Source organism: Oratosquilla oratoria, chromosome 39, assembly GCF_046742065.1.
Source record: "Oratosquilla oratoria isolate Oo_2021 chromosome 39, ASM4674206v1, whole genome shotgun sequence".
NCBI classification, from domain to species: domain Eukaryota; kingdom Metazoa; phylum Arthropoda; class Malacostraca; order Stomatopoda; family Squillidae; genus Oratosquilla; species Oratosquilla oratoria.
Genome location: NC_134815.1, coordinates 46,049,587 through 46,064,093, shown reverse-complemented (window position 1 = coordinate 46,064,093; position 14,507 = coordinate 46,049,587). Strand labels below are relative to the sequence as shown.

The following is a 14,507-nucleotide window of genomic DNA, read 5'->3' as shown; positions in this document are numbered from 1 at the left end:
ATTGGGAAAGAGGGGAATGTCTGTTGAGGAAAGGTGGGAGAAGACAAGATAAGGGTGATTGGAGAATGGTTGTGTATGGATGATGCTATGATACATGAAAGGTGGGTGGGGGGATTGGTACGAGTGAGTACGTGAAAAATAAATTGACGCAGCCCGAAGGGATTTCTCTCGGTCTTCTCCATTTCTGCATAAGGGGACAGAGGAGGGGGTCACCGATTTAATAAAGCAGCCTTGCTGTGGATGTGCCGTGTCTTGCGACACTGCTTTGACCCAGGATAGTGGGAGAGCTGTAGAGATGACCCATCATCTAGGAGCCAAGATAAGAGGGAGGGAAGGGGGTGGAGTATGGAGATGGAAAGGGTGGGGGTTGACTTTATGGCTTTGTATTTTGGCTACCTCCCTTGTAAGGGGAAAAAATCCTTTGGTGTATGCATCAGTGAAGATATGAATTGAGAAAAAAATACAAACCGACATAATCATTCAACCATATTTAGAGACAACTAAGGACCAATAAAAATGAATAGCAAAAATTTTCTTAAGAATTTAATTCCATACTTAGACTGACTTACCAGTAGTCATTCATTATGACCCAATTGACCTTGCAGCATACCATTACAAGGAAAATATCTTGCCTTGCAATGGATCTACAGAGCAAACTTTACTACATATCTTGATTATCAAATATTTCTTTACAAAACTTTATACATAAAAAAAGAGCATTGGAGAAGACAGATTCAGGAGATAAAAAAAATAAATAAATGAAAAGAAAAATAATTATAAAAAAAAAAAAAGTAAATAAAATAAAATAAAACTAAGCATCAATTTGCACTTGGTCAGCAACACAAACATTTAAAAAATGACAAACATACTGCATGAGGTAGTTTCAAGGAGAGATACAGCTTTCTTCCAAGAGCAAGGAGGCTTTAAACCTTTCCCCATTTCCTTTCACATTGTGTATATCTCTCCAAGAAACTTCTTAGTATAAAAGACTTCCAAGGTTTAACCAAGGCAACACGTTCGACAGCTCTTGTACTATTTGGTAATCTGATGAGGAGAACCAAAATCCCCCTTAATACTTACCAAACAAAACCTAGGTAAATGCATCAGCATAAAGAAAATAAAATAAAGGAAATACTTTTCCACCTTAAGAGTGTAAAGCTCATCAGACAATAGGATGGTATAAACTTGTACTAGAGGGATAACCTTAAAGCCTAATGGCTGTCAAACGATTGCATCGGGTCAGAACTTGGGAGTCCATGCGAGATTTAGGCTTCGGCTTCAATGTTCTTTAACACTGTATCCAATTCTGGGAACTTAAGTTTACGTGGCGGTCCTTTCTTGATTCCCGACCAAACGAGAGCTTTAGTTCCGTCTTCAAAGGTTACAGTGACCTGAGAAATCAAACCCAATATTAGGAGGCTGCAGAGAAATAACAGTTCACAATGGGAGGGGGAGGGATGGTTCAGACAAAAATTTTCACAAACCCCAAATCAATAATGGGTGTATGTATTTCAACAGATTTAATTTCCTAAACCACCCTCAAGAGGTTACTAAAAACAAAGTGAAAGGGGAGAAGGAAAAAATAAATAAATAAAAAATAAAAATAATAACATAAATAAATAATAATAATACATACCAAAGGCTTACAAGGGAGGTAGCCAAAATAAAAAAAAGGCATAAAACCCATTCCCACCCTTTCCATTCCTGATGACAGGCCATACCTGCAGCTTGTCCACTGCCCTGGGTCTGAGGCAGTGTCGCAAGACAGCACATCCACATGAAGGCTGCTTCATAAATTCGGCGACCCCACTCTGTCCCCTCATGCAGTAAATGAGAAGATGGGGAGAAATCCCTTCGGGCTGCGTCAAATTTTTCTCACACGTACTACCTCACCCCAATTCCACCTCATGTATCATATCATCCATATACTACCATTCTCCAGACACTTCCCTCCTCCCCAAAGCCCCCCTCGCGTTCACTCTCTCCACACCAGTCCCTCTTCACTCCCTTCCTCCATGCGTCTACCCCAACTCCCTTACCACCCCTGTTCTCCTCCTCATCTCAGGAGAGGAGGAAAGAGGGAAAAAAAAGAGGGTAGAGATGGTAGGAGAAAAAATTGGGGGAGAAGGGAGAATAGTGTGTATATATTAAAAAAAAAAAAGGGGGGGGGGGTGAGAAAGAAGAGAAAATTGGGGCTGGAGGTATGGAGATGATTCTAGTGACTGGGGGCCACACATCTAATTCTGAACCTTCGCCTATTCACTATTGGCAAGGTCTTCCTCACTTTCTTCCCATGTGCCCAAGCCATTCCAGTATTTTTTTCATCATATATTTCCCAGCTCCCTTTCCATACCCATTCATCTCACCCTATCCATCCTCACAACACCCACCATAAACCTCATTCCTTGTTATTTGTGACCCTATATAAAACTTCAGAACCCCTTCATTTTACTGCCACCCTGAACATCTTGTTACCTCTCTTTTACCCATGTTTACTTTCCCAATCACATATCTTCCCAAACTATCAAACTGCTTTTGACCCTCTGACCCAGCTAAAAGTAGCATCACCAGCAATCAAGTGGACCCCCCCCCTTTCCTCCACTCAATATCTCTAAACCTCTGCCCACTACATAATCCATTAATGCCATAACTAGCCTTTTTCAATAGTCATGCTTAGTTCTTCTAAAACACTGCATTCAATATCACCAACTCCATTCCTGATCACATCTCTAAGATACCTGGCACCCCAAACCTCCCTACATCTACAGGTCCATCCCCTACTCTGGCATTGAGATCCCTCATACCCAAAATTTAAAAATTGTTTAAATCTATCCAAATGTGGCCCCATCATCACTTTCTCACACAAAAACATCTCCAACCTGTTTCACTTTCACCCACATTAACTTTGAAAACTTCCCTCAATTCCACCAAGCACATTCATATCTTTTCACTTGCCAGTAGTCATCCCTCCTGACACTCCACTACTCCCAAACTCCAAACTGCATCTCCCTTTCAACTTGAGTTTCACTTCTTGCTAATACATCTACTCCCTTCTAAAAAGTGCCAATCTCTTACTCTCATCTGTACCACATGTAATGACCCAATTTTAAGGAATCTAGTTCAAGTTCTCCTCCCAAACCCTTTAACCCCTTCCATACGGTGCCGCACACGAAGGCGTCATGGGGAGCCAGTGTATACGCGAGGCTGCCATATCGGCGTCTTGATTATATTTATTGTAGTCGCCCCTCCATAATGACATTCTTTCTAATTCTTTTGTAATCGCATTTTCTATGGTTATCAAAATTCACGGGTGAAGAGAGAACGATCGATATAAGCGGTGACTATATTTTATGATGCGAGTATTATTACGACACGTCGTACGGCTGGCATTGGCTGCTGCCACCGAGATCTAAGTCCATGACGCCTACGTGTGCGGCACCGTATGGAAGGGGTTAATGTCTTGTCACAGAATGCACATACGAAGAGCATGATCCTTAGTCCAACCACTTTCCCACTTCGGAGCATTTTAAAACTCGCATGGGAATCATAGCAAGAATTCCCCCCCAACACGCCCTTACCACAAAATACTAGAAGAGGTAGTCATTGAAACGACAGTTTCAACCCATATAAAGGAAAGTTGTACCAAAGCAGCAGCATTCCTTTTTAGTACATATTTCATGATAAGATCAATACGAGGCTCCAATCTGTAAGGGCACCTCTAAGTCCATAAAGCATTGGTTGCACATTACCATGCAATCACTATGGCACAATATAATGCAGTCACCCAGTGCAAGGAAATAGAAAGTATTGAAAATAAGGGCAGCTATAAATTACATTTATTTAAATACATTTCATCACAAACTCCCTGTATCACTGAACTTGAAATTCCAAGTGTTTCCTTATCTCACTAGTAATTAGTAAGAACTCACCTCAAATGCCTTTGATCTGGGCTTTGAAGTATTAAACACTGCTTCAACATCTGGATACACCTCACGAATGCCATCCATTAATTGAACAGCATTTCGCTTGTAAACACTTCATGACTTACTGCAAGAGAAGGACAAATTCAAATATTAAGTACACCTGCAAAAAGCTTGTATATTTGTATGAATATACGATGTCTGTAAGCATGTGTGTATGTGCCAACAATACTTACCAATACTCCATTGATGCTCTGGTGACACGCCCATGCCTCGGTCTGATATCACCATTAGTTGCCGTTCCATTAGCTGTTCCCTTCCTTGACCTTCCTTTCTTTGGTTCTGGTGCTGGTTCTGGCTCCTTTGCAGCTTTTCTTGGTCTTCCCTTTTTAACTGGCTCAGGTTCTGGCTCCTTTACTTCCTCCTCCGCTTCCTCTGCTTCTTTCTCCCCATCCTTTTCTTCATCCTTTACATCCTTATCTTCTTCCTCTTCTTTTGCTGCTTCTTCCTCTTTAGCTGGCTCCTCTTCATCCTCCTTAGCTTCAGATTCCTCCTCAGCAGGGGCTTCTGCAGCAGCTTCCTCCTCCTCCTCGTCTTCCTCAGCAGGGGCGTCTGCAGCAGCTTCCTCTTCCTCCTCAGCAGCAGCCTCTGGAGCAGCCTCCTCCTCCTCCTTGGCAGGTTCTTCTTCTTTCACTGGCTCCTCCTCCTTTGCTGGTTCTTCTGCAACTATTAAAACAATGGTCATTCAACATATTCTATCCTACGAGACAGAAGGGTATGGATATCCTATGGGCTTGGGGAGGGTATGGATATCCAAAAAGAGGATGGTGGGGGATGCAGAGGACTTGGATAAAGAAAGGGAGCATGGGAAACTGAGAACAGGGTAAGAGATGAGGAGGGGGGGGGGGGGGATAAATTGTAGTCATAAATCACCACAGCATTTGCACCATGAAGATAAAGTCACAATGTGATACGAGGGATTTTTTTTTCAAAGTGATTACTAAAAATAAAAATCTGCATTATTGCGACATTGCCTCTGACCCAGGGCAGTGGACAAGATGCAGGAATGACCCCGTCATCCAGGAGGTGCTAAGATAAGAGGGAGGGTGGAGGGGAGTGGTGTATTAGGGATGGAATGTGTGGGAATGGTTTTTGTCTTTTTCTTTTTGGCTACCACCCTTGTAAGGGGGAAAAAACCTTTGGTATATGTATGTATATATATAAATAAACAAGAAAATAACTTGGTGGAAATTACTGGCAAATTAATCTTGTTATTGTAATAATCTTCACATAGATGGGAGAAAGCCAAGGAATCCACCCACTCCCATCCACCATTTCCCTCATCACAGCTTGTTGATGAAGGGTCATCCCTGTCTCCTGCCCAATACTCAGGTCAGAAGCAACAGCGCACAAAGAGCAGGGCTGCTTTATTTACATTGACTGTCCCTCATCCCCCCAAAGTAGGAAATATAGATGACAAGGAGAAATCTCTTCCTGTCCCAAAATATCACCCATACATAACCATTCTCCACTCACAGCTACCCCTGCCTTCTCTTTCCTGCTCAACAGAAATTCCTCTTGCTCAAAGCCACTCACCTCATCCATCCATTTCTGGACATTCCATCCACCTCTGTTTTCCTAACTCGTTGCTAAATTTTCCTCATTCATTCTTTCCACATTCCCAAATTCTTACTTTTCATCAACCTTTTCTGCTCCTTTCAACTTGAACTATATTTCCCCTACCTTTACACACAAGGATAACAAGCAAATAATACCTTCCTACTAAGACAGCAACATGGATATACACCCACAGTAATATAACAGTTACATCTGGGATCTTGCACAGCAACTTGTCCAGTGTAGTTTCAAAGTTAACATTGTAGCCAGCTAACTTCCTTTTGTTGACAGATGAACATGCAAGTCTCGATGACGGTTAATGTGGATTTGTATTTCATTGTCTACAGTTATTCAGTTATTAGTGACAGCTGAGATGGATCTCAACTGATGGATCCCCTCCCCATGGGATGTGCAGCCTCTGTTACCTCACCAGTGGCTTAATCCTGCTTAGTAAAATTGTATGTGAAGTGTTGGATAGGATGTAGTTGTGAATGAAGTCAAATCGGTGTAATCAACTCAAATCATACTGATTCAGTGATAGCATATAAATGTGCCACCAATCTACAGACAAAGCACATCCTCATGCAGAAAAAGAGAAGACTGGGAGAAATCCCTGAGCATCAAAATATTCACACATGCTCCCTCACCCCCCACCCATCTTTCCATGCATCATTGGTTGCCCCCTCATGTTCACACCCTTCCACATACCTTACTTTGTTCACTCATTCTTTCCATGTGTCCAAACCATCCCAATACTTTCATCAACCTTTCCACCCTCGCTCTCTTCACCTCGTTCTTTCTCAATCTATCCAGCCTAGTCTACCCCTATCACACTTCTCAAGCATTTCATATCTAACACACTTAAACTCTTCCTCTCTATGTTCCATGTTTCTGCCCCGTACAGTGTTGTCAGCATACCCACCCCTTCATACAATCTCCTCTTAGCATCCATTTTCCCAAATGTCTATTTCTTAAAACTTCTTAATCCCCAAGGGCATTACTTACTTCTCTCAATCTACATTCTACCTCCACCTAAGCTCCTCCCTTTCCCACCACATGTACACCCAAGTATTTGAAGCTATCCCCTTCCTCCAGTCTCACTTCCAATTTGCTGCCACCTGCTCCCCCTGCAATCTCATCACCTTACTTATACCCACATTTATCTTCAACTTCCTTTCGCACACCTTCCCAAACTCTGTCACTAATTTCCTTAATCCTTCCTCTGATCCTGCTATTAGCAGTGTCATCACCAAACAACTGGCATATCTCCCATTTTCTTTAACTTCTTTGATATGATGACGCCTACATCATGAGTGGGTATATAAAGCTGCCGATGTCTTGATTATATTTTTGTGATTGTAGCCGAGTTACCCCTGAATTCTGTGAACTGGTTGGAATGTTTTCTGTGTTTACTTAGCATAAAAGAGAACAAGTAATACAGCAGTGACTATATTCTATAATGCCAGCAGTGTGATGCATTGTATATTTGGCATCTGATGCTGTGTGTGGTTAACCATCTCCAATCCTTGCATTTACCTCTCACACCACCCCATCCATGTATAAATTGAACATTCATGGCAACATGACATCCCTGACAAACTCCATCTTTACCTCAGACCACGCACTCTCCATTTCTAATTCTAACAGGCTCTACTACTCTTTACATCTTTCCTCCTATACCATATATATTTGCAATACCTCCCAGTGCCTTCCTGTCATAAGCCTTTTCCAAATCCATAAAGCCCCCCCTCCCAAATCTACCTTACCACAAAATTGATTCACACGACCCCTACCTTCTTAAATGCACATTGTTCCTCACCAAATACTTCCTATCCCAATCAAACCCTGCCATCAGCCTTCTGAACTACTCAAACCGAACCCTTTGAAACTACTAATCACTGGCCCCCTTTTCCTTATTAAAATGGAACTATGGAACTACAGGCAGTCCTCCAGCACTACTCTTTAAGGCAAACATTCAACAGCCTCACCAGCCAGTCAACCATCACTGTACCTTCCATTTATAAACACTACACGACACCCATCTAACCTAGGTGCCTTACCTTCTCTCATCACTAACAACTTCCACCTCCATTTTCTCATTCCCCACTCATTTTTCTTAGCACTTCCTACTGCAACTACCTCCTCCCTGACAACTATCACTTAACAACTCCCAAAAATAATCTGCCCATTTTCCTCTTACTACCATCTCTTCCATATCTTTCACCTTTACTTGGTTCTCCTTCCCTCCCTCTCTCTCAAAAAATCTTTGTGCTGGTCAGAAGTGATCTATGTCTTCGAGAAGGGGGTGTTATTCTCATGTTTCAGTTTTATCAATGCATTCAGTTTATATTGTTACTTGTACTGGGATCATCAAAATTGATCACACTATTAACAATATGGAAGATTGCATTACTTTTGTTGAACTTCGGATAAAGGCTCTGTATCGATATCAAATTCACACTAAGATACGTTTGGTTGACAACAGATTCATCTCGTGCCATATGCATAATTTCCTAGCCATAGTCTTTCCTGCTGTTGATGAAATAAGCACTGGATCCACAAAATGCATTTCAAACAATTCAACACACCTACCTTTTCAACCAAACCAGTGCTAGCATTATACAGGGAGGAATACACACTATATATACATATATATGTATACATACACAACATACATAAGTGACAAATTACACAATTAACCAAGGGCTCTTTCCCTCCTTACCATGGAGGTAGCCAAAGTCAAAGGCACAATTCCACTCCCACCTCCCCTTCCCTCTCATAGTTCTTGGATGATGGGTCATGCCTGCATCTCCCCCATTGCCCTGTGTCATAAGCAATGCAGCAAGACAACACATCCACAGCAAGACTGCTTCATTCATTACCCTTCTTGGGTATTGGCTGCATAGTATTGTGAAGTATTATTCTGCTCAATAGCAAGCAGGTGTTACTTTGTTTATATGGGGTGCTCTATGGACCAGTCACACATAATTTAGAGAACATATCTACCCATAGATATACTACTTTATTGTAGAGTGACTGTCCCTTAGTTATGTTGCCCCCGCCTCCAACTCTTAACCCTCCACCACTGAGTATATATTTCCATTTTTGCCTAACCCTGTGTTTGGGGAGGGAGAATACTGCCAACACTGTTCCCACTTAGGTCACAAAAGGCAACTTAAATGGGACAAAGGATTGGACTAAGCATCCTGTTCTGTAGCCATAAATTACAAATTCTAAGGTCAATAAAAAAAAAAAAATTATTGGGTCACCTGAAGAATCATCACCCTAGAATGCCCACCTGAAGAATCATCATACCATGAGATCCCACCTGAAGAATTGTCACCCCAGTACGCTGAATATCAACAGTGGAATAAAGATTAGGTTAGGTTGAATGAGGGTTGTTCATCGTAATCAAATTATACAACCAAAAAATTGTAAACCCAGGTTAGCCCACACAAAATTGTCACCCTGTCGAAATCTGATGTGAAGATTCTTCACATAATCCAAAATGTTTTATACATAATGACACTAAACTTTTAGCAAAACGAGCAAGAAATCAGTACATGCTACCACACCCTGACAAACTCGAGTCAGTTTTATACACAATAACAAGTTTAGTGCATCACTCATCCTACACTTAAAAATACCCAACAATCCAGTCAAATGTTCCAACATTCATAGAATAAACTGTGCATCACATTCAGAGATAATTCCATTGAAATGTTCCTTGTATATTATAACCACTATATCTGGGTCCACCTTCAGCGAGGAGTCATTGAGTGGTCATATATAGATTACATTTCAAAATTTCTTTATCAGAGTGGAATTTACAGTTCATTGGCATTTACCACTTCCGAAAACTGCTGTTTTATGTGAATGCATGATAGCGATACAATCAGCAAGACATACTTCACTGCAAAATATTTTTCCTTGTTTCGGATATCAATACAGCACAATTCTAATTTCCCTTCAGTGTCCTGTTCTTTTCTAAGTTCATGATTCAAATTACAATTTTATAATCTTACTTTCCTCACCAAGAAGTTTACCATTAACAAAAATGAAAAAGTAACCTAGACAATTCCATATTTCAAACAAAATTTCCCAAATTACAAATGGTAACAACAACAACAACTTCAGTCTTTGTTCTATGTTTAAAAATTCCATTCACACTACCATGCCAGGGCACTCCCATATCACCAATCACATTTCCACAATATACAATTTCAACACAAAACCATGCACTACACATCTAAATACATCATCCCTAACAATCAAGCACCCTATTGTGCTTAAACTTTGAAGTGAACACCCACCTATATTCAAACTAGGCCACCAACCGTCACACCTTTCAAATTAATTTGATAACCAATCTCATGGAAACTTGAGAAAATCCTCGCTCCTACTCTTAACCACAAAGAACGGGGTTTCATTCCATAAATTTGGATGCAAGGCTATCAAAAAGGTGTTCACATCTGTGGTATTTTAGCGAGACCCAGACATCTTAGCGGCAACACTGCATGAAAGACCACTATTTGGTGGCATACAATGGAATAGCCCATCAGAAAACAAGCTGCATTTAAAAATAAATTAATAAAATAGCACTGGAACACAAGGGAAATAATTTCAAACTGGACAAAGAAGTCCCTTCAATCATGTTATCCATTACTACAAAGTAATTGCACATTACCCATACATTGGACTAGACAAACTCCAGCTCTCATCCAGTTTTACAATAGAATAGTCAAGCAAACCGGCAAACCAAGATCATGGAGAGCATCACATGCTAAACCAACACAGCATGACATTTTAGGTATGCACAGGCCTGCCAATGAGCAAACACTAAAACAATGATCATTCACATACAAGTTCCAACCCTGCACAAGTCAACATATAGTCCCAGTTGGTTCTTCCTTTTTGATCACATTTTCAATTTCACTAACTATAGGCATCACCCACAAAATAAATTTACAATCACAAACAGCCTTGCAGAGGAATTTTGAAGTGACGACGAAACGTTGCACCACTGAGCGGCCATTAGAAACAAACCTAAGCATGTTTGGTACCCAAGTTGGTGTGGCTACACAACCCCAGCCCCTCCACAGTCCACAGTGACCACCGTTAACAAAGCCTCCATTTCAAATAAGGAAGTTCATCTTCCCCACCCTGTGAATTACTTTGGTTTGGTTTACTTGGTAAATTTTTGGGAGAGTCCCGCCAAAACCATTCTTAGCATCCCTTGTCTGAAGGTTCAGCTGTAGAAAAGATAACCTAAAGAATTAGCTATTTCCTATTCCCTCGTCATCCCCCTTACTAATGAAGAAAAAAAATCACAGAACCCTAAATTCTCCGTAATTTTTATTACCTTGAGGCAGGCTCGCAGAAAATCCCAAGAAAATCCAGAACGGCGGCAAGCGCCTCTCCTCTCCCAATGTTTACAGTCGCAACTCTTCCGACGGCAACAAGTCGCGATGCCAGATGATGGATGCCATCGATCGATGTTCAATCACGGAATTTAGTTAACATTAAACATTCACCCGCAATTATACACACGCTCAGTTTGAAAAACACTTGTTTCAAACGACTCAACTCGAAAACATTTTCGTCTTCATTCAAATGTACCCAATGACCTACGAGGAAAATTATCAGCATAGAAAACGGAGAATACTAGACGCCGTTGCCAGAATGTGCTAAAACTAAACCTACTCCACCAATTTCAGTCCCCCAAAAAAATTCACAACGACTGAGAGTAACGAAACTTGTTCATACATTTCAAACCTACGCAGTGCATTCAAAATGTCGGACGAGGGCAATCTTCAGAACAATTACATAACTACCACGTGGGCAAGGCATCATGGCTGCCAACCTTTCCAGACAAAGTAAAATCGATGTCTTTACTAGAGTATCTTCTGGTATCGTCACACTTCATTATCATTATTCCCATTACGAGTTTCAATTTTTTTAACACAAAAGGAACAACTTTCCAAACCGAGGCATATTTCGGAAATCGCACACTCACGATACCCTCACTTTCACTTTCGGCTTTCAGTTCACCGAAAATTATTTATCAATAGTATTTGCTACACGAAATCCAAGCACAAATTTCATAACATTGGCAATTCTAGTCGTAACTGTTGATAAAGACTAGTAGTATCAACTGGTGGTTGATTGTTACATAACACACTGCGTCACATTATAATATCAATGTAAATAACATTAATTACGTGTATTACCTGGCTCTTCCTCAACCTTTCCTTTCTTTGCAGGAGGAGCTTCCTCTACCTTTTCCTCCGCTTTGACTTTCCTTGCTCCTCTGCGCGGCGCCATGTTGCTAGGTACGTGTCTGAGAGAGAGAGTGTCGCCAGTATCGTCTGCTCAGCAACTCTCGGCGTGAAGATCTGTTGAGGAAGTCAGAAGCGCTAGGTGCCCTTTACAAGGACCATGCTCGAAACGCGCTAGCTCTTCCATCATTTTACTCTAGTAATACAAAGTTCAATATTTGTATATCCTAAAATACACATCATAGAATTGCTAAAATAAATATATTATTTTCTATTTGGTAGAATAACAGAAACTTAATAATTTTGCCTTTGTATAAAGCGCTAAGCTTAAACGCGAATATACATTTATTGGCAACGGTGAATGTTTTCCCGCCACCCAAACCAGTTATTACTGGTTAGTCCGTACACCCATTGCACCCCCCTCACCCCCACAGAAGTAACGCTCAACGTTCAATCAATGGCGTATGGGCACCCTACCTTTGTGTTTTATAAAACATGCAATGCACATTCCATTCCCTTATTTCAGTCAGTGCGACGACCATGTATAAAATACTCATATTAATGCCATTATTTCTTAGGTAAATCAATATATATTTTAAGTATGCTGATGCACACTTGTAAATAGTTAAGATGAACCTTAGGCTGTCCAGCGTTACTAGTTATGTAAGGTAACCAAACAATCGCGATTTGTAGAAAGGAATAATAATTATTTTCTATTTCATTGGGGAAATGTTGGGAGCTACTCTGATTGTAGCTGTATTAGCGTATTTGGGAAGGGTTAACTTTAATATATTGTACAGTTGTGATTTTGTTGTGACTTAATTGCATTAATCATCAAGAGTATAACAGATACAGAGGTCAAATTATGTACCTTGACTCTTGATAAGATGTACCCGTGACAGGTTCTCATAACACCCTATGAAGATGTATGCATTTCTTCAATGAAGGGTGATATACATCACTCTTTTATTTTTTTTTTTTTTTAGTTAAGCTGCATGACGTCATGAAAATGGCGGACTCGTACGAGCATCCACAAAAAACACTAATTTTTATATATTCTAGAGAAAGAAGCTGAATATATTAGATTCCCAATTAATTTGAAAAACTGAATGTACACCATGTCCGTGATAATTCAATTTTACTTGACTGCATGAATCGCGAAAAGGATTCTGCAAGTCACCATTTCCTGGCGTCCAGCGGCCCAGAAATTTTTCAACATCTAAATATTTTGTAAAGTTGCCGTGTGATTGAGGTTCAGCAAAAGATCTTTGTTTATTGCTAGAGACTAATTATCTAGAAAATTCTATTGGATGTATGATTATACCGACGCCTAAAAGATCTACAGTCTGAGGATGTTAGGCGAAGGAATATATATCTGAAGAAGTTTATAATATTTTTGTACAATTACACTGACAAGAACACGAGCTATTTCTATAATGCCTAAATTCATTGCTAAGTTGCCAAGTATAGTGTAGGGTTGACACTAGACTTATTCAAGGATTCGTCAGATAAGATTGAGTGAATTCATTCGGTCATATTTCCATTGAATTGCATACTAAGCGTCAATAAAAGTGAAGCATGTAGCCTACATGCAGCCATATGAAAATACATCGTCATAAGACACCGATTATGCATGCGTTCGTGCAATTGCGTGTGTGTGTGTGTGTGTTTACCTGATTGTAACATAAAGGAAAGGAGTCACATTCATGGGATCCTTTTTTTAATTCGCTTACGGTGTGTTTGTGTGTGTGTATGTGTGCCTGCGTGTGCGTGCGCTTGTGCATAGTGTGGTGTGAGAGTGTTGGTGGGGAGTTTGGGGTCTGCTCAAGGTAGGATGTTTGCGCGCTGAGTTGCAATGTCTTCCTGCTTGCCGATGCACACCCTTCAGAGAACAACGATGGAGGGAGTGCGTTGTGAATTTTGCAGCAAGGACGTTAAGAAATGTATATATGAAACTGATTGAAGTTTCCTCGTCTGCCAAAATGTGTTTTGGGGTAATAAGAGTAACAATATAAAGTATCACATTTCGTGCTACTTTTGTCTACATAACACCGGTTTCCACGTCAGGACCTGCGCAATACTGGTCTTCCAGGTCCGTTTGTTTAACTCTTAGGTTTTTACTTTTTCCGGAAACGCATTATCTTCATATTCAGTTAGCAAATATTGCAATGCAAGAATAACGAGTTGATTGAAAACATAACCAAAATAAGTTACCATCAGATTTTCATCATGATATTCCTATAACATCAGAAAAGTAAATTCATTGCAGTGGCCTCTGTCATCTCTGAAAAGAAATCGGAGCTGGAAGTAAACTACGCAACAAATGACATCGATCAAGCAAGACATTATGCATGCATACACACATACGCATGTGTGTATGTACACACACACACATATATATGTGAATGTATATATATATATATATATATATATATATATATATATATATATATGTGTGTGTGTGTGTGTGTGTGTGTGTGTGTGTGTGTGCGTGTGTGTGTAGGTATGTGCTGTGTGTGTGTGTGTGTGTGTGTGTGTGTGTGTGTAGGTATATATATACATATATGGTACAGCAACAAATATGTAATTCTTATCACTAGCACTAAGGAATACAGTGTTGATCTGCCTCGGGAATTCAAACTTTAATATATTCCTTTGTCATGAAAAATAATTTCTGCACATAACAAACGTA

The 14,507-nt window shown here is 40.3% G+C and overlaps 1 protein-coding gene across 1 annotated transcript; it reads right to left on the bottom strand.

The window, feature by feature from the left end:
- Nucleotides 1-525: 525 nt before the first annotated feature.
- On the bottom strand, nucleotides 526-11,946 carry LOC143020395 (uncharacterized). Its single transcript, XM_076176809.1, has 4 exons — nucleotides 11,768-11,946; nucleotides 4,157-4,646; nucleotides 3,930-4,047; nucleotides 526-1,391 (listed from the first exon to the last, which is right to left on the bottom strand). The coding sequence occupies exons 1-3, from the start codon at nucleotides 11,859-11,861 to the stop codon at nucleotides 4,038-4,040; spliced, it is 594 nt and encodes a 197-aa protein (XP_076032924.1). The 5' UTR covers nucleotides 11,862-11,946; the 3' UTR covers nucleotides 526-1,391; nucleotides 3,930-4,037.
- Between the last annotated feature and the right edge of the window lie 2,561 nt (nucleotides 11,947-14,507).

What these genes read in the sequence shown, in the direction of transcription:
- LOC143020395 (XM_076176809.1), bottom strand. Translation starts at nt 11,861, where the DNA reads ATGGCGCCGCGCAGAGGAGCAAGGAAAGTCAAAGCGGAGGAAAAGGTA. An exon ending in AAAGGTTGAGGAAGAGCCAG is followed by an intron (nt 4,647 to 11,767) that starts GTAATACACGTA and finishes TTGTTTTAATAG; the next exon opens with TTGCAGAAGAACCAGCAAAG.